The sequence below is a fragment of the Pseudorasbora parva genome, chromosome 15 (genome assembly GCF_024679245.1).
Source record: "Pseudorasbora parva isolate DD20220531a chromosome 15, ASM2467924v1, whole genome shotgun sequence".
NCBI classification, from domain to species: domain Eukaryota; kingdom Metazoa; phylum Chordata; class Actinopteri; order Cypriniformes; family Gobionidae; genus Pseudorasbora; species Pseudorasbora parva.
In genome coordinates, this window is record NC_090186.1 from 34,934,459 (window position 1) to 34,957,593 (window position 23,135).

The window sequence follows — 23,135 nt, forward strand, 5'->3', positions numbered from 1 at the left end:
ATTTGAATTTCTTGGGGATAAAACTGTTCTTGTATATTGTAGGAAAGTCAGGACTACCTGCTCAAACTTCTGTTTCCACCGGAGGGATGAAACAAGTTTTCCAGTGCCAGGTTGATGCATAGCAGCCATTGTATACATCTCTGTGTTCTTCCTCTGTTTGGACCGAAGAAGTGCCAGGGTGGCTTTGGTGCTGAGATTGAGTGGGTTTGGGTTATAAGAGCTGACACACCATGAACCATACACAGAGGTCAGGGGAGTCGTAAGTGCGTAATTTGGCTTGGTGTAGTTTAAGAAGCACCAGCTGACACTAGTTGGTGTGCGAAGACTTGGGAATTGAAAAAACTGATGGACATCTGCCAGGTCAGTGAGTAGGAGAGTGCTGCCACCCTGATTGGCAGCTAGCTGCACCAGCATGTTTACTGGGAACTTGTTACCCATGTTCTGCTTGGATTCTTCTTGAGTATCACTTGAGGAGATTACAGACTGTGGGCTTGAGCTTGTCTCTGGTGTAGACTCATCTACATCAAGCTCTTCTGGGGAATCTGCTCTGCTAGCCACATTTGTAATAATTTGCAAGGGTGGAATGAAGTTGTCTTTTGGAGGCACATCAGGTAAATGAGGTGCAGATGGGTACCGAAGAAATTTAGATGACAAGAAATCAGTGGGTGGAGATGAGGACATCCTCTCCTGTTCATCTATTGAGTCATCTCTGTTTGAAAATTCAGATTTGGGGGACTTGTCAACTTTCGTTGCACTAGAATTGCTCAGCTCAACTGCACTAAGTTCTTTCACTATCTGCCCATACATCTTCTCTTCTTTGACCCGTTTCTGTTGTTTGGTTTCAATAAAAAGCTCGAGACTGCTAGCTGGTGACAACATTCTCTTGCTCCCCCCGATACTAGAGGAAGCATCTGTAGTAGAGATAGTTCCTGATGTCAGAGACAAAGGAATTCCTGTATTAAGGCTCCCAGGTAAATATTCAGGGACGTTCCATATTGGAAAATTGAAGGACCCTTCTGATTGCCCTAATATTTTGGATAAATTGATGCCTACTTGGTGCTTTAATGCAGTTCCTGTTAGTGAAGCAGTTGACACATTATCTGTGCATACAACTCTAATAGAATTTGTGCTCTGAGCATGACTGACAAGGATTTGTGAAACACTTGTATACATAACACTTCCATAAGATGGCACATTTGTCTGGATTCTGACTGGGACCAGCAGTCCAGGGAGTGATGGTTGTGAACCTACATTTTGAGTAGCAAAGATAGGCTGAACTTGTTGTAAAAAACTTGTAGTCAGCACTTTAGATGACAAGACCCCAAGCTGCTGTGGAGAGGCTCTTGATGAATATGGAAAGGCGTGACTTGCCCCATCATTTTTTGAGTCTGTTTGTACTTGAATTTGATGAGGAGGTTGGTATGGTTTATGTAGAATGGGCTGTAGATTTGGCTGTTTGATATGTATTTTCTGTAACTGATGTGTCTGAAACGCCAGGTGCTGCTTGTTTCTTTGTGTTGATTCAGGATGCCAGAGCATTGGCTGAAATGGCAAGAAGGGTGAGGATGCCAGATTGCTTTGAAGTGAAGAATGCTGAATTATATCCTGAGTCATGTGCTCATGCACCGAATGCTCACTATCTGATGAAAGCTGTGCAGGCAAACGAGGAGTGTTCTGAAAATGATCCTCAGATTGGCTGTCTTCACTGATGCTTTGTTGCAGCAAGTGATGCGATCCCAGTACTGACTGTGTAGCTCTTCTGGGTCTTGCCATGTCACTTGTTACACAATAGGATGTACCAATTAAAGCAGCTTGAGCAACATGGTCTGAGTGCTCTTGTTTGATATTCAACTCTGAGATTGGCTCTTGAACCACTACTTCAGGATAGACACTGAGAGATGCCTGTCTAACCAGGTAACCTCGTCTACGCTCCTTCATAGCTGAAGCACTTGCATATACTTCTCCTTGTCTTGAACCGGTTGAAAGACTTCCATAATCAAATGACTTACTACGTATTTCTGGAACTTCAGTAGGCAAAGCACAGGGTGCCTGCTCGGACGAGGAGCGCCGCATTTCTCTTTGATGATGACCTGGTATAGACAGAGAATGGCCACTGCCTGGAACAGTTAAGAACTCAGACTGCTTGCCAAAGTCATCTTGTTTAGTTGGGGACACAGATTTGATGCTTTCCTCTCTATCAAATGACATTGAAAAACTTGAGCTATGAGATAAGTTACTCTCTTGACTAGGGCTTCTTGAAAGGCTAGTGCAAGTGGACTCAAAGCTTGACTCCCCAGAAGAGTGCTCCATATCTGCAAGACGCAGACGTTTCTTCTTTGGGGGTAGCTTCTCTGCAGGAAGCTGGGACAATGTTTCACTCCTTTGTGGCCACTGAAATTCCTCAACATGTTTCTCTGGTTCTTTCACTTGTACTTCAGGTTCTTTTTCTGGTTTATCAGGCTCTTCCGTTACTCTAATTTCAGGCACTTGAATGTTGGGTTGTCTTACAAGTTTGTGGGGCATATGATACAATGGGTTAGAAGAGAAAGATCCATGCTCATTGTCACCCTGCTGCTGATGTTCCATGCTTTCTGATCTATGATGAGAATCAGGGCTCTGAACATCATCTATATTTTCTGTGTCTGATTGCTCAGAAAGATGCCCAGCATGCTTCTCTGGCTGATAAAATGGATGTTCAATTGATTCAGTCTTCTCAAATGAGTTTGGCCTGCTCAGTGAATTAGTATGTTGAATGACAGATATTACATTACCAGCAGTCTTTGTGTCTGAATCTTGAACAAGTACCACATCCTCTGGAGTCATACATGAGCCTCTGTCAAAACTGTCTGATGGACTGTGCGCTCTAAACATGGATCCCTTACTAGCGGGAGCAGCCTTGGCAGAATCTTGACTTCCTTGTCTTAGGTCATAGTCTCCTGTGATTTCAGTAGAGCCACTCCGACTGCCATCATCTTGTCCAAGGCAATCTTCCTCATCACCAACACTCTTTTTCATGCGCCGTTTTCTTGTGGTGATCTCTGAAATTCCCATTTTTGTACCATATGAAGCATATGCTGTGCGTACTTCTGGGCAAGCCATCTCTGAGCCAGAGCCTTTAAATTCAGGCATCAAAGGCCCCCTCTCACCCATTTTCAAACTTGAGTTTAGACCCGTGATCTTCCCGTAGTTCTCTGAATCTCCATGCCCTTCTTGGGCAGAGTGTTCAAAGGCACCCTGTCTCCTTAACCTCTTTAGACCCACAGCTCCTGGGTAAAAGACGTCATCTTGGGTCGTCATCTCATCAAATGAGTGACTCCCTCTTAGACTTAGTGGGACATTGAGGTTGGTAGGTGAAGGTGTTGGCATTGAGTTGCTTCTAATAAGTGGCCCTGAATCAGAGGGTGCTTCAAGAAGACCTGTGTTAGTTTGGCAAGAGCCAGCATGATAATGCTTTGGGTCACATCCAGCAACTAATTGAGATTCTGCACAATCACTTTGATAAAATACATGACCCTCTGATATCTTTCCCATGGCCAACTCCTGCATGGCACTAGACTTGTTGATATTAGTGTCTTGACTAGCAATAGCTACCATCCCAATTGTGACTGATTGTCTAGATCTGGAGTTGGTTCTGTGGTACCAAGTTCTTCCAAACATTATCTCTTCATATGTCTTTACATTGGTATTGGGTGGACTGATCTGCAGTTCAGCACTCTCTGAGCGGGAAAAATAACCAGAATCAGTGCTACCTTTGCTGTGGGGGCTTAAGAGATTTTGTGACTGCTCCGAATCCTGATCCTTTTTCTCAGTGAGTCTTAAGGCAAGTCTTTGTTTAACTGTATGAGACTCATCTCCTCTGCCCATTTGTCCACCAATAACTGAACCTTTAATATCTGTAAACTGGGGACACTCTGTGGCAGGTGATGGAACCCCTTGTTTTGGAACAATTAAGATAGGCACTTTCATAGTTGCCACGGACAGTTCCTCTGCTGGATCTGCATATGCTGGTCCCCTTTCCATTTGGGTCTTGTCAGACTCAAATGATATCTGTGGGCTACGTTTTTCAGGGAACATTGGCCCTTCTGCAGTTTCTTCATCAGTGTCTGTGCTTTGTTCACCATCAGAGTGTGCCTCTGCTTCCCCGACTGAAGATGCTTGATCAGTATCTGTTCGAGTTGCTAGCTCAGAGAATGGAACAAGTCCTGCTTTAATAGCATGAGCATGAGATTTTCTATGTTTATACAAATTGCTCTTGGTTTTAAATGAGAAACCACATGGAACACAGGGATAAGGACGCTCCCCTGTATGGGACCGGATGTGTTTTTTGAGCACACTGGGTTTAGCACATGCCCTGCCACAGTAGTGGCATATGTACTTTCCTGGCTTCTTGGGTTTTTGTTCCTTCTTATGACTTTCATCTGGCTGCTCAGGTCCGGATTGGGAAAACTGGCCAAAACCAGCTGGAGACTTCTGACGAGGAAATACTCCATGAGATCGGGAGTGAACAGGAAACATATCATCTGGTGGCAGAGATTGCAGTTGACCAGAGAAAGGCCAGGCATGGGCCTCTAACCCAGGTTGTGGCTTTGTACCGCCAAGGAAAGGCTCTTGTGGGTATGAATGTGGCAATTGGTAGGAGTAAGGCCGAGGAAAAACCTGTTGAAATTGACTTTCTTGTGATGAGTGCGTCACTGCAGATGAAATCAGCTTTCCAGAGCTAAACTTTTGAGTTGAGCTTGCAAGGCTTGTCCCACTTGTAAGACTTTGCTCACGATGCGAGTGTCTTTTAACATCTGGATCTGCAAATGTACTTCTTTTTGTTACAGCAGAAGGCTCAGAGACCCATTTTCTTTGTAAGAGGTTCTTTTCCCGTTGTTCCTTGGTGCATTTTTGGCCAACAGCAGGTTCATGTGGCTCCATTTTTATTAGTACTTTAATTGTGTTTCTTAAGATGGGTGTTTGCTAAATTTCATTCATATACGCTGTCATGCCATATGAGTTACTTAAGTGACTCCTAAATAAAAGGTCCTTCTACTTCCATAGTTCAAGTGTCGCTCCACTTTAAAAATATAAATTATGTCTCTCTGTAACAATCAGGCCAGTATCTTTCCATCACTCATTTCAGCAGTCCATTCACTTTTTGTTCCATCCACGCGTGTTCCTCTTCTGTTTAAAGACCTCTGGTGTTTCAGTATCTATAACAGAAACAAAACAAAAAAACAAAGTTTGAACATTGCTTTTTAGAGAAATATTGTGAATATATTCAAGTAAATGCTACATATTTAACACTACTACCGTAGGATTTTGAAAGTTAATATCTAAAAAATCTGGGTGAAAATCATACTCGGCTGTCTAAACAAAACAGTATGGTAGTTGATCATGTGACTCTTGCTCATCTTACATCATATAACAGCTTACTTTCTTGTTTTATTTCAGTTTGATGATATCTAGGCAGCTGCACAGATGTGTACTTCTTGCCTAGCAAGTATGTCAAGTGTGTCAAGAGTTTTCAATGAACTGATGCAGAGGAGCTACCACCTCCCTCTGCTCATGAGTCATCATTAACAACCTTGCCCACTCATTTCCTAAAGTGACACAAACATATAAAAATAGCTCAAGGAATGCAAATGGCATTCTAAGTAGTGTGGGTGGGTGTTTAAAGGGTAAACTTTAAACATTTACTTCCTTAAGAGTTTGGGTTTTAAAGCTTTTAAAAACATTAACACTGTGAACACTTAAGAACAAAAGAAAGATCATTACAGACTAAAATACAGCATTGAGGTACAGTACAATTTTTCAGTTTTCAAAGCAATAAATAGAACATGAATGTGTTTGTAAAGGGAAGATGCTGAACATGCTCTCTGTATGATGTACATCTTAATCTCAAGCTTGTTCTAATTGCTACAGACAGCACTGCCTGAGTTTGAGTGAGGAAACTGTGTGACGCTGGTGTCTGGAAGGCGTTGTGAGCACTAAAAATAGCAGGGCAGAAAAACCACTGGTATTTATAGCACTTGAAACATTAACTTTTGGTTCATTTTGTTTTCATAATTTTTCCATGCCTGACACAGGAAAATATGTGTTCACAAACCATGAATTGAACTAAAGCAGTGATTTTAAATTTATAGCAGCCTTGTCAGGCATTGTTTCCAACAGCAACATCCACAACAAAATGTCTGCCAAGTTATGTTTATTAGTGAGGCTTTAAAAACAATCATACACATAATACTGACACTCATTTAAGGACATAGATATGATATAGCTGTTGTCACTTTAAGACTTACTGCTCGGATCCAATATATTGACATACACCCGGTCTTCAGAGTGGGAAATTAACTTTTTTGCCTACCAGCCACAGTGGCCGGTGGATGCCCAATTTTACCAGCCACTTATATTTTTTACTAGCCACTTTTTCCAGAATTCAAATTTATAAAAAGAAAAAGCGCATTAGCATAGTATGGGGTGAATTCGGATAGATTTGGAAACTTTTTCCCAGTCATTTCAATGACAGAAATCAAAATCACTATACACACAAATCTTTTATCTCAAACTGCCTGTGACTGTCAAAGTGCAAAATGGCTACAAATTTAACGTCAGTGCAAGAACAAAATGTATGCAACTTAAAAGAAATGCTCAGGAGTCAGGATTAGTCTAAAGCTTCTATACGGTAATTTAGTACATTCATTTGTGTGTATTTGACTATTTCAGCGCAATTTGTACTTGCAAGCTTTTTGTGAGATGGCTTGTGTGTGTGCGTGTGTATGCGTGTGCGTGTTAGTTACGGTCTTTTCTTGGAGAGCGCGCGAGTGCTGAGCAGTTTGGCTGCTAGACTTAAAAATGAATGCAAATGATAAACTTTAGTGACTGCCTCGATTGTGCAAGTGGCAACGCGTGTCAACTGTGCAGCTCGATGTTAGTTGCAGATGCGATGTGCTGATGTTAAGCCATTTGAGCACTTTGAGAGTGAGTGAGAGAGAGTGCCTTCAGCATTTTAATTATTTTACCCGCGCCGGAAAGAGAACTGTGCCGCTGCATGTCATGCCCTATAGCTCTCACGACAGGCGCGTGTCTTTGTGTCGTCAGCATTAGATCGGTTTCTGAGATCGGCCTTTTTAGACACCACTGATCAATCATTCCAACACGATTATCGACCGATTGAGATCGGTTGCCGATCGATCGGAGCACCCAAACAATAAACATGTTTTACAACCCACCCACTGTGGCTGGTATACACGGCAAAGTCACCCGCCACTTTGAAAAAAATACCCGCCATTGGCTGGTGGCGGGTGCTAATTTCCCACCCTGCCGGTCTTCTTCCAAATGTTTACATTTACCCAAGACAAAACTGACTGCGTTTTCATGAATACTCACAAAGACAGGCATTTTGACAATTCAGGTGCTCGTAGAAGCCCGATGTCTTCAGTGTGTCAAGACAGTATGAGTACACATTGTTCTATTTAGCTGCTTATTGCACTTAACACTTCTTAACATCAAGCACTTTTTCTCATCCATGCATGTTTTTTTTTAAATCACTTTGAAATGCCAATACATTTAAGTAGTACTGCATTGAATGGGTATATACCAATATAAACAATATAGAAAAACCTCTATCGATTCACCATGATGTATATTGTCATAGCGTCTACCCCATTGCTCATGGTTTTCCATACTTTTTTCGTGCCTTTCGTTACATGATGGTTTTTGGGTGGCAAGATATCTACTGAATTAATTGCGTAATCTTTTTTAAGGGAGGTTAAAAATACTTTGAATTACCTTTTTAAGAGGCAAATGGATATGCTTACAATTTGAGAGCACATGTGTGGGACATACACTGTGAAGAGGATAAGAGCAGTTCCTCCATTCACAGCAAATCCGTCAGAATTTGGAATAGCATGACTAAGTCATATTACATAAACCAAAAGAGGTTACAAAAATCTTACATGACATGAAGTTGCTGTGCTCTCCGCTACTTTTACCCTGTGAATCTACAGTATGTCCTGTTTTACAAACATAGCTCAAAACATATTTTTCAACCATAACATGTTGTTAGATGGTTATGAAACTTGTTTATGCCTAAAGATTAATGATCTGTGTAATCAGTACGTTGCTTTCTGCTGTCCCACTCCTCGTCCTGCCCCATTTTAACACACAAAGTGTAGGAGGTTCATAGCCTGGGGCCACAGCAAGGCCTCCACACTGGATGCACAATACCAGTATAATAAAGAACATACAAACTTTTATGAGGATACCTAATCTAATGCAAGGATTATGCATTTTACAGTTCTGCTGTCAGATTTCAGTGAGAGGATTAGCATCAGTCTTTTCAAAGTCTGTTTGTCAAGGAGTGCTGCATGGTGCAGCAGTCCTAAAAGGATTTGGAGAGGCATTATGTCACATTCTAAGCCATTTGGATATCCTTTTCACTTGAAGGGAGACTCCCTGTCTTTTTTAAGTGCCATCACATTTAAAGCCATTATGCAGTGGAAATGCCTAATCCCCCAGAAGTTCAACACAGGACACTGCAAGACGGCAAAAAAATAAATGTATAAATGGACAACTAAATAAAGAATAAAACAGAAAAAAGGTATTTAACCAAAGTATGTTCTTAAAATATTTTGAGTCATGCTTTTTAACAGGGATTGTGATTATCAGCTGCCTAGCTGTTTAGCTCCAGCCAAAGTTACAGGGTTATAGCAATAAAAAAACTAGAGTAATTCAGTCAAGCTTGTCCATTTACCGCTCCTCACTTTTAAAGGGATGGTTTCACAGTCCCGAAGCCCTTATGGTGTGATATGTTGGTTTAAGTACATAGATCTGCAGTATAGTGCAAATAAGTAGTGCAAATAGCTGACTGTTTACATACTTAAGCTAATGGACTCTTTGGAGACAGACAGTGTTACTAGATCATGTAGTTCACTGAGGTGCACCTGGACACCGAGCAGTGTGTTCCAGAGATTGGGTTCCACCTTTTGTCTACTCCCCCATGACATCACAGCCATGATGCTGGGGAGGTACACAAGACAGATCTCATTTCCTCAGTCCAAAGTTGGACAATTTTTTGTTCCTTGTAGGACAGACACTGAATAATTCAATAAGCTGCTAATTGTTTCAATTCAGTGGTTATAGAGTTTATAGTGACACATTCCTACCTCTAAAACAATTGTGCTCAATCCCTGAAACTTTATTTTGCACCTTATTTGTATTTGTCTTGTTGTCGTGCATCTATATTTTGCTTACACCTTGCTTGGTGGTCTCAAGAGGAACTTTACTGCCATAAGGGAATTTCAAGTGTGCACGAATACCACTACTCTTGCAGAGGAGGAGAGGTTGCTGAGTTGATTTTCCATAGCCCTTGTTCCAGCTATCCCAACTCATTAGGGATGGAAGCAACTTTTACTACTCTAACTGAGCTTTATCATCTGGCACAGAGCAGATGAGAATGAGTCTGAAAATAGATCTAAGTAAGGACACCACAATAAAGTCTTCTGTTTTAAAGGAACTGGCACATGTCTATTCAAAGCAATTATTCAAGCAAACTCGACTGCATGCTGGAAGGATCTCAATAGCTGTTCTTTTATTTAGCTTCCTATAACTGAAAAATCGAAAGTCTGTTTGCTCAAATAAAGGAAATTTGAGACAATCCTGAATTATGGCCCACTAATACTATCCTCACATTACCTTTTCCTTCACTTGCACAGAACTTTTGTCTTTGCAGTTTATCTCAGCTCCCCGCAAGATTCACCTTTTGCTCATCCAGCAACTTTTACGGTGTGATTTTGGTCTGTGTTAGCAGGACCAGAGGATGTATCACCCAGAATGTGTGTGAGTCAGCCCCCTGGAGTGTCATACTGACTCCTCATTAAGACTCCAAAGTTGAATCTTGGGCAGGCGACTCATCCAACTCCACATGCAGCCGGGTGAGAGGCCAGCACAGAGACACAGGCCTGCTAAAATCGTGTCCAGATGGTCAGCATAGGGGAGTTCTACACATCGGCTATATCACAATCACATTCCAAGGGCATAGGACTTCTATAACTCGCTAATCAACAATAGCTACAATGCCTTCAAAACCTGCTGAAAATAGAAGGATTAATAGAAGGAGAAGGATAGAAGGAGTTCATAAAAATAGAGTTGTACTAGCAGGCCAGAATATATTTTTCACTACATGATTATCATCGCCATAAGAATTCATAATAATAATATGAAGAGTTCAGTCTGCCATATTTTCTTTTAAATAAGCATTTTTTTTTTATCAGGCTCCTATGTTTAGGTTAGAAATTAAGAAGTGAAAGATAGACACTTTAATGGCAATGAAAAAGTTATTAGTCAGTTATTGAAATGCCTTATTTTCAAAAATGTCACGACAATGAATTGGTATTTAAAAAATGTAAATTTATTTTTCTGTTAAACCATGCGTTTTCAGGGTTTTTTCTTTACAAAAGCCTCTAAGTCCACCTCTTTGGACAACAAGACATAGTAAACATAGTAAGTTGCAAAATCACTAAAGATGGAACCGGAAACATTGCAAATGATGAAAGCAGAATTCAAAATGTATCAATGAAGATCCTGATCTACACAGTAGGGGAGGTGTGATGCAAGTGACACGTCCGTTTCTGTCAGTTTTACAGCAGCACACAGAACACTTGCAAAATCCTGTCATTGCCACTGTAACGATGGACAAAACATAATAATAACTTGCAGCTCAGAAACTGAAAGTCGGCTCGTCATTCATCTTGAAATCATATGATTCAATTCACGTATTCTGATTGGTTTCTGTGTGCTTAGAGGGTTTTGCTTACAAAGGGAAGTGGCGTTTAGCAGTTTCTGGCAACTAACTAGTTTTTCTGAATGGTCTGACGCTGGGAATTAGTGGATTTGGAGCGAAAGTATGAATGTATACTATGTGTATTATAACATTTTTGACGGAGGTGATGTTTAGCGGATTTTGCATCTAACCTCTTCATGTCTTGTGATTATCTATAGAAATTTTGAAAAAAAAAAATGATAATGCTATCAGTCAAATTAATCTTTACTGTTTCTTTTGTGGGTTTGCGTTTTCCACCACGAATCATACCTTTGCATACAAAAGGAATAATTACACTTAATAGCAACCGGTTTGAAATAATTTCCTTCTGTGAACTGAGGTGGCTTCTTATCACAGAATAATAACCAGCAAAAATGATATTATTTTATTGTTTTTAATACAGTAATAAAGGCTGTCAATTTGCTTTGCATTATAAATATACATTATCCTTATGAAAATACCCAAGATAGCTTGAACACAGATAAACCACATACTGTCGCAATGGTGTGTTAATTATCTTTGTTTAATCAGTCAAAATGTCACTATCTGCATTTTATTCAGTTGCAGCATGCGATATTTGGATTTTTTTGGATTTGGTTTTCCTGGAAGTTTTATTATTCTTTTGTGTGGTTACACCCTCCGGCATCGAGTGTGAATGAAACAGACCTAACCTATGAGAGTTTAGAGTTCCATCATGCTCATGTCACCCTGTTTTGGGTAAAAATAGAAAAAAGCTCAGAGGGATGTAACGGTAATAAAACACATCAACATAAGCGGTTAACAGGTTAATGTAACATTTTCTGCTTTAGGACTAGCAAAATAATAGCAACTTTTATAATAATAGCATACAGTGGCCAAATCTGCAAGATTCTCCAAGGTTGTTGGTATTGCCCCATTTGTTGATCAGCAACACCTGCTGACTGGGGTGATTAACGAGTCATTGTTGATGAATTCCAAAAACTTCCACACTGGCGCGGCAACTTTCTTGTAGTGCAGGTGGAGTGTCTTGTCTGTCATATCCGACTACGGTTTTACAACAGCAGTAGCAGCTGAGCATTGTGTTTGCTTGTGTTTTATGACAGGTGGGAACCAGGTTAAAGTGCAATACCACCAACTATTGTAAGTTGGAATGTCAACTAGATGCTGGCACTGGATTGTTTATATATCATATAATCATATGCTCATTTTAAATATTATGGTTAATGCCAATAATATTGAGACCCCTAATTTCCACGATAGCAAGATTTCATTTTTTTAATATTAAATTCGTCAATACCAGTATAACCGCAAGACACCTAAAGATAAACCAGTCTTAGAAAGCTATATGGAGGAGAGGAAAAATCCATTAAAGCAGAGGAGAAGTATTTTTAAAAAGCTGTACAGGAGAGCCTGAACCTTATGTGTGTACTAGAGAGAGAAAGCATGCGTGGGAAGCATCTACAGCCATCTCGAGACGGGGTGAGGAGAGTGGGTGACTGTTCCTGTGTGGGTGGAGAAGGCATGAATACCATGCAGGGTTATGGTGTTGATGAATTGCGTTATGAAAGGGGCTTCAGTTACACAACCCAGCCCATCCAATTCTCTGCCTGTGTGGGCCGAGAGGGATGGCAGAGCTGCTGTGATCCGTACGCAGCCGGAAACGAGGTGCATACAACCCTTCAAGACATTTGGTCGAATGCGTAATTATCTAGCAGCTGTGATGCCAGCGACTCAGCGAGAGTGAGAGAGTGAATGTACCGGAAAAATCAAGCATCAACAGACTCACATTCATGAAAATGATGGGCAATTCTTTCATAAGGACAATATCACTGCATAAAGAAGAGGGAGAAAACGCTCGCTGGCTCTGATTGGTTTTGAGATACGGCAGCGGAAAGGACACATTATCCATTAGCTTGTCATTATAATCATATCAATGGTGATTATTTAAATAACATCATCTGTCCAGACGACTGCTCTCTCAACAAATTGCCATGTGCTAAAATTTGACTGGGCCTTGACATCAGTCATTAAATAAGACATTAGCACCGTCTCAGTTTGGGAAATGTTGTGATTCATCTTGATGAACAGTAACAGCGGTTAAGAAAGTGCCCAGTTATTATATCCACCATATATGTGCTAATTTTGAAAAAGCTTCAGATATCTGTTATTTGCTACAAGCTGACAACCATTTCAAGGGCTCTGATGGGATGCCCCGAATGAACCTATCACAGTGAAGCAGTGTTTTTTTTCCTTCTTCTTCTTTCTGTCACCAAAGAGTTGTACATTGGGACAATACCACAATCAAAGTACTGCTGTGGGTGTCGGGTCAAAAAGCAGTGCCTGCTGATAGAACACACAACAGCTATTAAGGAGAGAATAAATCCCTTTCAACATGAGGTCATGTCTAATTTAACTGCCACTCTGAAAGCCCAAGCAATATCCCCCAGCATGAGATACTGTTACCAATCAAATTAGTGACTGGACCGGCCAGTAGAGAAAGGGGGGACCTGGAAGAAAAAAATGTACCCCAGTCTGGGATAGAGGTCTGGCCCAGGACTCTGAAGCACACCAGCAGTCTAATATGAGGCAAAGCAACGTAATTTCAGGATAGCTTGATAATTGAAAACGGCACAGATGAAAACATTCTCTGTGAATAACTCGCTCCCAAAACAAGAGCTGCATATTTGTGGACTGGTGCAATGCAGGAAAACGTCATGGAAGTAAATGGAGAAAAGATCATCAGCACCATGTATAGGTCATTAGATGGATTTATGACACATTCCTGGAGGCGGTGTTTAGAAACATACACTCCTTGGGGGGTGGAGGGGGGGTGTGATTTGACACTAAATCTTCCTGTAGGTGCCGTTGCTTAGATTGCTTAGCAAAGCGCCAACAATCCTATGGGTTTTTCAGGCTCCACAGCTGTATCTATTTTAATGTACATGTTTCCATTTAGCTTTGGCTTAAACAGAACTGCCCTATGGAAGGAAAGACAGATTTAAAAAAAAAAGTGAAAAACAGGGCTTCATGTTGGTCTTAATTGTCTATGGAAAGACTGTCATATTTTCCACCGGGTAAGCTTGAAACCATTACAAGCTAGCCTTCATTAAATTTTCCACAACATTTTGCAGAAATGTCAGGAAGCAGCTGTGGAGGCACTGATTAATTTTCTTTCTTACTGTTTCCCCACTTACAAAATGATGCTTCATTGAAATATATCCTTTTTTTCACCTCCTCTCACCTACACTAGAAAGTCATCTGAAGCATGTTTAAATGTAAAAGATGTGGCCAGTTGTTGACTTTAAAATCGCATAACCCAAAGGGAAATTAGATTGGCTCTACCTTTTAAAGGGGTTTGGACACATGTGAACTAACACATGTCAACCCTTCCGCCACATGAAGGTCTCCACACAGCTTACTGGATGCAAGTTCATCAAAAAAAAGAAGGTGCTGCACCGGACTAGGCTAAGCAAGTGGAACAGTATACCTTTTAAGTATATCCACAGCCAAATAGGGAAGGTGCAAAAAAAGAGAGGGAGCATCTGGAGGTTGGGATCCCAAATGGAAGAGTTGAAACATCTGCCACAAGTGTGCCCTGGCCTCTTTAAGTAAAACAAATAAATGACTCTAGTCACTGTCCGAGGTTAAAAGCTTAATCACTGGTGGGCGAGCATGCACGAGTGGGACGTCTGGCTGCCACTACTCTGAGCACCACTGAAAATAAACCATCACTGTTTTCAGCTCTGAAGGCAGGCTTTGAAGCACTGGCATTTGTGGTGTCCACAAACACATCATAAAACTGTGGAAAAGATTCAATGGTCTGATTTTGGTTCTGTTGTAGGGGACTAAATGTATGACTTTTAGTACCCTGTATGACTTTTGCCCGGAATTTTGCAGTCTGGACCCATTGACGATAGTTGCCCAAAGTCAGTGCCAATCTGCAGATTTTGGTCAGTTGACAGAATTAACAGAAAACAGCATTGTGTATAATGGCCCCAGACAATTTTTTTTTTTTTTTAGCTTTAGACTGATTCTGTGTAGTATGGGGATATCAAACACATTATTATATTTTGAGCGATTTTAGAATTTTTTTGTGTGATTTTTATGACATTAGTAATGATGCGTAAAATTCTGAGTGAGTTTGTTGTGTTTAAGATGATTTGAAAGTCGTTAAGTGTATAATGTCTACACTAGCCATCAAAAATGGAAATTAGAAATTACAATTAGAGGACTAAAAACTGGAATTGATACCAATGCTCTTTAAACTTACTATAGATACTAGTAAATAGTAACTGCATCTACTGTACAGGATTCCACTCACATGCTAATCAAGAGTTTTATTTACTGTGGTAAATCGGATATCATCAGTGATGCACTTTTATCTTCCTACTGCATCTGTGAGGCATGCAACCTCAGCACACGGTTTTGCCAGATGCACAGCCCGCAGAACATGTGTCTCCCTAACCTCACTTTTCCACTTTTTCCATATTAAACACCTGGGTCCTGCATGGGCTCTCAGATACTCCGCATCCTGCGGTCTTTGCTCTTGTATGGTGTGACAGTGTCTCTCACAGAACAACTCACCCAAATGATCTCTGCAAGTTTGGGATCTGCTCGTTTCTTAGGGTAAAGGCCTCACGTTGCTTCCTCTATGGTAGTCGGGTTAGGCGGGCGAAGGCTGGGCAGTTGGGTGACAAGTAAGATCCCCTGGCCAGGGTGCTGAGACTATGCAGACCACTGTAGAGACAATGAAACAAAACAAGTTAAATGATAATGTGTGATATGAGACCATATAGACACGATCAAAGTAGCTGAAGGCTTTTCATAACGTATAAATAATCTGGAACTAAGCATCTGTTAGAACAATATTTCCACTCCCCTTGGAGCAATACTGCTCTATTAATATGAATCCTCTGATGTGTTTATGCGCAAACCATATTGCATTGGAGAGCTTGTCTGTGGAATAATATATAGGAAAAGTATTTTGAGACATGGCAGAACAAATTAAAACAAATTAACCTTTCCTTTGATCAGAAGGATATTACAGTGTATCGTGCACATTATTCTCTAAAATTGTTTTTTTTGCCATTTTATAAATACTGAGAACACCCCAAAAGAGCTGCAGTTTTGGAGATGCTCAGACCCAGTTATCTAGCCTTTACAATTTGGCTTGTCAAACTCGCTCAAATCCTTACGCTTGCCCATTTTTCCTGCTTATAAAATTACAAATTTGAGCATAAAATGTCCACTTGCTGCCTAATGTAGCCAACACTAACAGGTGCCATTATGAAGAGATAATCCGTGTTAGTCACTTCACCTGTCATAATGTTATGCCTGATCGGTGTGTGTGTGTGTATATTGGTGTATTTTATTTATATATATATATATATATATATATATATATATATATATATATATATATATATATATATATATATATATATATATATATATATATATATATATATATATATATATATATATATTCTTAGTTAAACAATTAGCTTGGCCTTTGTAGTGCTTTTGAGGCCCGATCTCCAAAAGGCCATCTAAAGAAGAATGCTTCACCGTGCTTTTATGCTCCCTGTCTTGGAGTGAATGCAGCCAAGCTGTGCTCTTCAGCCCGCAATCTAAAATGTGCCCCAGGGCTGGAGATATTACAAACACCATTATGCTGCTCTGCTGCACTAAGACGAGCTCAGCTAACCCAGAAAAACAAGACATTTCTGTGAGGTTGCATCACAATCTGCAGTGGAGCTCACCCAGGGTAAACACAGGCAACACTTCCTCTCACCCACAAAAACCAAGAAAATGTATTTTCTTTTTTTTCACCAGGACTCATATATATGCATTGCATACCAAATCAAGACATGATACTTTCAAAATCTCTTATAAAGCTATTAATGGTGTTAACCCCTAACAGTTTTAGGGGTTAACAATGGCATTAATTCAGCACAAAATGGGCTACCATAATATGTGAGCAACATGTATGTACATGCTTTTATTTTTGAGAGAATAACGTTTATGTGTGGTTTTTGAAGAAGAAAAAAACAATTAGATATACTTAGACCACCTAGATATGTGTCCACAAGACTGTTGCAGTTTTTGCTTCAAACTGATGTAAGAATCATTGTGCTTACTCACATAAAACAATATATTGATTTAAATTTTATAAGACACTTCTTTACAAAACCTGTAATCGAAGAGGCTTGAATAATCATGAATAATGTTTTGATTTAGGCCTGAGAGAACAAAAGACCCGCATAATGAGCTGCATACTGATGAGCCTTGGAATGTGAATGTGAGGTTTACAAAAATAAATATATAATTTTAGTTTATTTAGAATATAGTTAACAATATAATATATTTGCTTTTTATTTATTAAATCCGGGCAATTGGCTGATGAAACATTGATTACAATTAAGACACAATTTATACCAAGCAAAATTCACTTTAAAGAAAGGCTTTCTACAAAACCAAAACTTAATGAAGCAATCAAAATCACGACCAACCCACTCCGTCTCCTGAAAATATTGCGCATCTTATGATGTGTCCTTTTTTAATCATGCTGTTCACTTTTCCATTATCAACAGATTAAATAAAAATACTAATAATATGAAATACAATAAATATGAAACATGTTTTAATGGCTACAAGAAGTATTGTACACAAAACATTTAACTGGTAGTCTAGTGTAGACTGTTTATAACATCTGAGCAGAAATTTGTTAACAAAAGCTTTATTAATGTTACACTAGGCTATTTTACAGTGAACACTTCATAATCTGTTTCGAAAACAGGCCAAATAAATCTTGTCTAAATAGTCTTACGTCTATGACATTTTATGTAGCATATTTGTTATATTATAGAGCCTATAAATGTTAATCTGCAGTTTATATACGTCATATGCACACACATGCAGGATTCATATTTAAATGGTCACTAATAGAATAAACTTACCTTAAAATCATCAATTGGAGCCATTGCTCTTAGAAATAAAACATCTTTTCTACTGATGTAAATTATTCCAGGATTATTCCTCACCATGTCTCAAAACGATGTAAAGTATATGCTCTAAACTAAACTTGGTGTTTTTTCGAGTTGATGTGGACTGCGATGTGGACTGCGATTTGATCGCATCAGTATTTGACTTTCAAAAGTCTTTCAAATGCTCTGTGGGCATGCCTGCATTAGAGAATAATGAGACACTCGAGAATAACTGATATCTCTCTTTTCAAACAGATTTCATAAACAGAGAATATTTGTTTTCAATTTGATATAGAGTATTTAAAACCTGTCATTTCAATGTTTCTTTAGACATATCTTAAGTATGCACTAAGTTCCAGTTCATTTTCTAAGGAATATCAGATTAGACTTCATTGACCGAGAGCGTGCAGATTGCACATCATGTATGTTTTCTTTATTTTGCAAAAAGCACAACATTTTGTTTTTATTGTGAGTATACACAAATAAAAGTAGATACTTATACTTAATGTACAACACTTTTCTTAATGATAAAAATTGATAGATTTTTTGTTATTTGAGTCTCTGGTGCTGATAAGAGTGATCTTCGGCCTCTAGGAGGTTAAGAGTGAAAGAGCAAAAACTGATACATTTACTATACTGTGCTGGATGAACATGTGCTTTTATTGTCATTCTTCAATTCCAATTGTCTACCACACTACTAAACTTATTGTAGAAATGACAATTCCTTCAAAATTATTTCAAAAAGCAGATTTTTCTCTACATATACACATTAAGTGAAGGAGCCCCTTGATAAAGGGTAGCTCGAATATATGGACTGCACTTACCAAAAGCATTGTTATCTGTAGATCTTCGAGACCACTGAGACATACTGTAGGTTTCTATGATCTACAGTATGTAGGCTTATAATGCTTTTTGATTACTTGCTCAAGACTCTTTACCAAGGAGCTCACCCACTACAACTCGCAAGAAGAAATTATTCTTGCCACGGAGATGTGCTGTGATGGGGCAATGATGAGTGCTTTAAAAAAGCATCCAAAATAGAGATCCAACATAGGGCCGTTAGCTAAATGAACAGGCGATGAATTGGAGATGTACAGGGTATAAATAACTGCCTGTAATTATATGCCTCCACTTTTTTCCCTGGAAATTATCATTTGAAAGTACTTGAGGACATGTGGCACATTTTGTCAAAGCTCTCATAAACTATGCTCTGTGCCACTCCACAGTGTGTGAATTAAAATGTAAAGAGTGACAGTGAATGCATATTTTCTATTTCAATGGCCTGAGTAATTTCTGCAAATGGATTTCAGAGGGAAAGGCGCCATATAATGTCATGCCATCAATGCGTTTCCAACCCCCTTCCCAACATCCTTACACCATTTTCTGCCTCTTTGTCTTAAAGTGAATAGGATTAGAGAACTGACACAGGAAATATATTATTATGAAGCTTTTCCTACCCTAATCCATTTAATTTACTTCAGTGAGAGAACACAAACTCCTCCAGCAGCCTGGTAAACCAAGAGGAGGTCCTACTTGTTCAGGTGGATCTTATGTAATATCAAAACATTTAAGCAGGTCTCTACTTAAACATTCCAGTATTTTGTACATGTATGGAGAGATCTGCAGTATATAAGTCACAGAATTTCAGATACTAATTTATACAGACAGTTAATTGAGCACATCCTGCCCAAATTCCCAGCAGCTGAGTGTAGCTTAGTGCATTTAGCCTTATTTACATTGACCCGACTCTAATGTTGCACGTGGTCAATGACCACATCCTTTAGGTAAAATTTGTCAAGGCGTTGAGCCTTCCTGTTGCCTCACTTCCACAACATTATTCAGGGTGCTAAAAAATTAATGCAGAGTAATACAGGAAAGTTAGCAAGATCATTTGAGGTGGCATTAAGAAGCTAAATGTATCACTGAGGAAGGGCCCTGGGGCTAGTGGAGCTGTCATCATTCTGACTCGCCACACATCGTACCAGCCCTGAAACCATGGGAACCAATGAGCACTCTGTCAGGTGCACCTGCCTCAACCTGACACCTCCACTGCACTCTCTTTCATTTCCTCTTGTACTCATTCTCTTTTAAATCTTTTTCCCTCTGCCTGTGTATCATATTGCATTCTCTAGCATGTCTGACAAACTATGACGCCATCCTTTCTAAAACGGAGACTCTTTTTACTTGAGGAAGTCGGTTTAATGAAGCCCAGCTGGGGACAAATAACAGGGTGAGGAGGAACTGCTGCTACCCAAAATAGGTCGGCCCAACACCAGTCAAATCATCGATATGCACAGTATTGACAGCTTCACGAGCAAATCGTGCTAACGTTAAAATGGCAACCGTGACCCTAGCAGCATTGCAAGTTCTCCTCATCTTGTGCTCTCCTCCTCTTCCATTATTAATTCCATACTTTTTATTAAATACTCTTAACACTCACTGCCTTTGTGTCTCTTTAATAGGACTTGTAGCTCCAGGCGCCATATAGAGACAATGCAATTACCTTATATTTAATGGGCTGATTTAAAAATTTATGGAAGGAAACTAGAAAGTACATTTGACAAATGACACAACCAACAAAGGTGACAGCTCCCTCCTTTAGCTTAGTCTTTAAAAAAAGAAGGCAGAAAAAAGGAAAGGGCCCCGTTAAACTATCACATGTCTCCCAGCGCAAACAAACAAATCAGTAGGCTCTGTTGTTCTCCTCCAGCCCCAGCTGCACACAATCCCCCACCGAAACCCCCCTTTCAGTTTTCTCCCTGGTTCCTTCCACCCTTTGATTCCCATGTCTCTTCATGACAGGGCGTTCTAATGGAAAGAGCACCTCTGATAGATGAGTGCATCAGAGAGGAATTTGGCGCATAGTTGCGGTCATGACATCAGAGTCGCACGTTTTATTGTTGGGCGGTGAGTGTTCCCCTGACGGCCGCGGTCCAGTGTCATGTTACCCCTCACAAGAGCCGGGAAATCGGAATAAGTGGATTTCCTGATGGCACATGCAGACTTGTACAGGAATTAGCTCCAATGATGGGCTAAAATCAAGATCTGAAATAAAAGTGACAATAATGGCTTTCTGTGATTTTGAACTAATATCTCAAATCTTTATAGCAGACTTAAGCCAGATGCACACTGTGATTTATACTAGTCCTTTATGAATGTTTCCTTGTAGACTGTACGAACATGATCCCTGCTGTTCACACTGTACGATCTAATGTCAGACGATAATTAAGGTGCATTAAAAACGGATGCGCACAAGAAAACTGGATATCCTCAATCAATGACTACGTTTACATGTGCACCAATAATGCGACTATTTATAATAATTAGAGTACGGTCTTAATCAAAGGAAAATGTTTACATGACATGAGCAGAACACTTCACTTAAGTTTACATGCAATTTTCATTATTTTGGTTACTTGCTAATAAGCATGGGTATACTACACTCAGATGGGCATACAGTATGCATGTTACAGGCAATTGTTATAATCTACTTGCATCAAATTCATAATTCATTTTTATGGACGTAGCTTACTAGATATTATTCAGCGCCGTGATGAACATCGCAATGCTGGGTTTGCCTGCTGCCATCGTGTTCTTCACGCCATCTAAACTATTTTTAAAGTTACATTTTTAGGCTGATCCGTTTTTTAGGCTGCTCTACCTCAGTGGTCTAACAGTGCTCGTCAATGTCAAAATGATCGAGATGGCCAATCATATCAAAGAAGGCAGGTCTTACTGTCGTAACCGTCTATGGTCACAACACAAAGAGAGTTTGTGGAAAAATATAAGTAGATGCAAGTATTAGACAACTGTTTTATCATAGAAATGTTCAGCTATTAACAGTAATAGACTATCTAGTGATGCAAGCTTTGTACTTTTATGAAAAAATGAAAATTTTATTGAATTTTCACTGTTTTTATGAATGTGCTGACGAGACCAAAAAACGTTGCATTTTCTGCATATTAGACAAACGAATAAGAGGGAATTTGTGCACATTTAAAAATAAAATCTTGTTTGCAAATAGTTTAAATTGAGTACTTCATTAGGCTACTACAATTAGACCTAGAACTTATTTTATAAATCTTATTTATTCCCTTAAATCCTTTTTAATCCTTAAATTATTAAATTTATTAATAATAATAATAATAAATTATACCTCAAGGTGTACATCGCCGTTGTAATGTATTGGGATGCCAGAATGTGTATCCATCGAAAGCAACATACGTCAACCTAACTCTGTCTGTCTGTTTTACATGTTGTATTATATATTATTATATAATAAAATAACTTCTGTACAGCAACCATTTTATCACAACTCCAAGATCAAGATCAATTTAAATGCCTTGAAAAAACTTCAAGATAATAAAAGACACACATAACAGAATCAGCCAGATGCCCCTGTGGAAAATTATGCTAGGTATTCACTGATTTACGAGTTGTCTAGTCTTTAAAGGTGAGAAATTGATTCATTGCTCACAACTAATTTGAAACATCATGAGGCAAATACCTCAAGAGGTTTTCTAGTCAAACAAAACTGCTGTAACAAAAATATTGTTTCATGCTTTATTGTGATTTAAACAAGCTATAAAGCCCCGATCACACACCATTGATTAGGCACCAGAGGAAGCGCTGTCTCTTCATTGCTTGTTTATCTAAAGAGTCAGTGGAACCACATGACCAAGAACAGGGCACAATGAGCATCTCCTCAATCCAGCAGGTGTAGAAGAGCTGATCTTTCGCTCTGTAATCAGCGCGTTGGGAGACAGGATTTGGGCTGCAACAAATTGGAGGCACATGGTGTTTAATGGGCATTAAATCACAGAGTGCCATGGCCATCCTGTGCAAGCCACGACAGTCGCCCCCAGAGCGAGCTAATCAGTGTCATCTTCTCCAACCCTTCCCTTTGCAGTGCATTTGACTCTGAGGCCCAGACTGAAAGGGGGAAGTGACATTTACGTCATTGGGGGGATGAGTGGACCGGTTACCATCCCTGCCACCCCTTTCACAAGCAGCACACTTTTTTCAGATAAGAGGGGGGCCGTGACGAAGGAACCATGCCAGTGCCAGCGCGAGTCCATCCGCTGCCAAGAGAATCCTCCCGAGATTGAAACGGGGAAAGTGTGACATATCACAAGCTGAGCACATTACATTGAGTGTGATAGTAACACTGAACCGTAACAAGCACACCGAGAGAACGACTAGAGGAACCCGTTTGTAGAACACCCCATCCCGGCATCCATGCTGGCCGAGGGCCGAAGAACAACCTCTCCTCGAGGACCACACCAAGGTCACTGGGTTCAGCTGTCTTTTGCCGTGTAAGGCAAGTCCGCCCACTTGCCCTTCTGTTCTTCTCTCTCCTTCCTTTA

The 23,135-nt window shown here is 39.8% G+C and overlaps 1 protein-coding gene and 1 long non-coding RNA gene across 8 annotated transcripts in view; one reads left to right on the plus strand and one right to left on the minus strand.

Moving 5' to 3' along the window:
* LOC137041504 (uncharacterized) overlaps positions 1–23,135 on the plus strand; it is a 92,115-nt gene that overhangs the window by 35,566 nt on the left and 33,414 nt on the right. The window lies entirely within an intron of this gene.
* hivep2a (HIVEP zinc finger 2a) overlaps positions 1–23,135 on the minus strand; it is a 97,681-nt gene that overhangs the window by 11,003 nt on the left and 63,543 nt on the right. For all 7 annotated transcript variants that reach the window (XM_067417884.1, XM_067417883.1, XM_067417888.1 and 4 more), the window contains 2 exons: positions 15,368–15,520; positions 58–5,195 (listed from right to left, as the gene is read on the minus strand). In XM_067417884.1, the coding sequence (XP_067273985.1) occupies positions 58–4,920 (4,863 nt within the window). In that variant the 5' untranslated portion in view covers positions 4,921–5,195; positions 15,368–15,520. The remainder of the gene's footprint in view (positions 1–57; positions 5,196–15,367; positions 15,521–23,135) is intronic.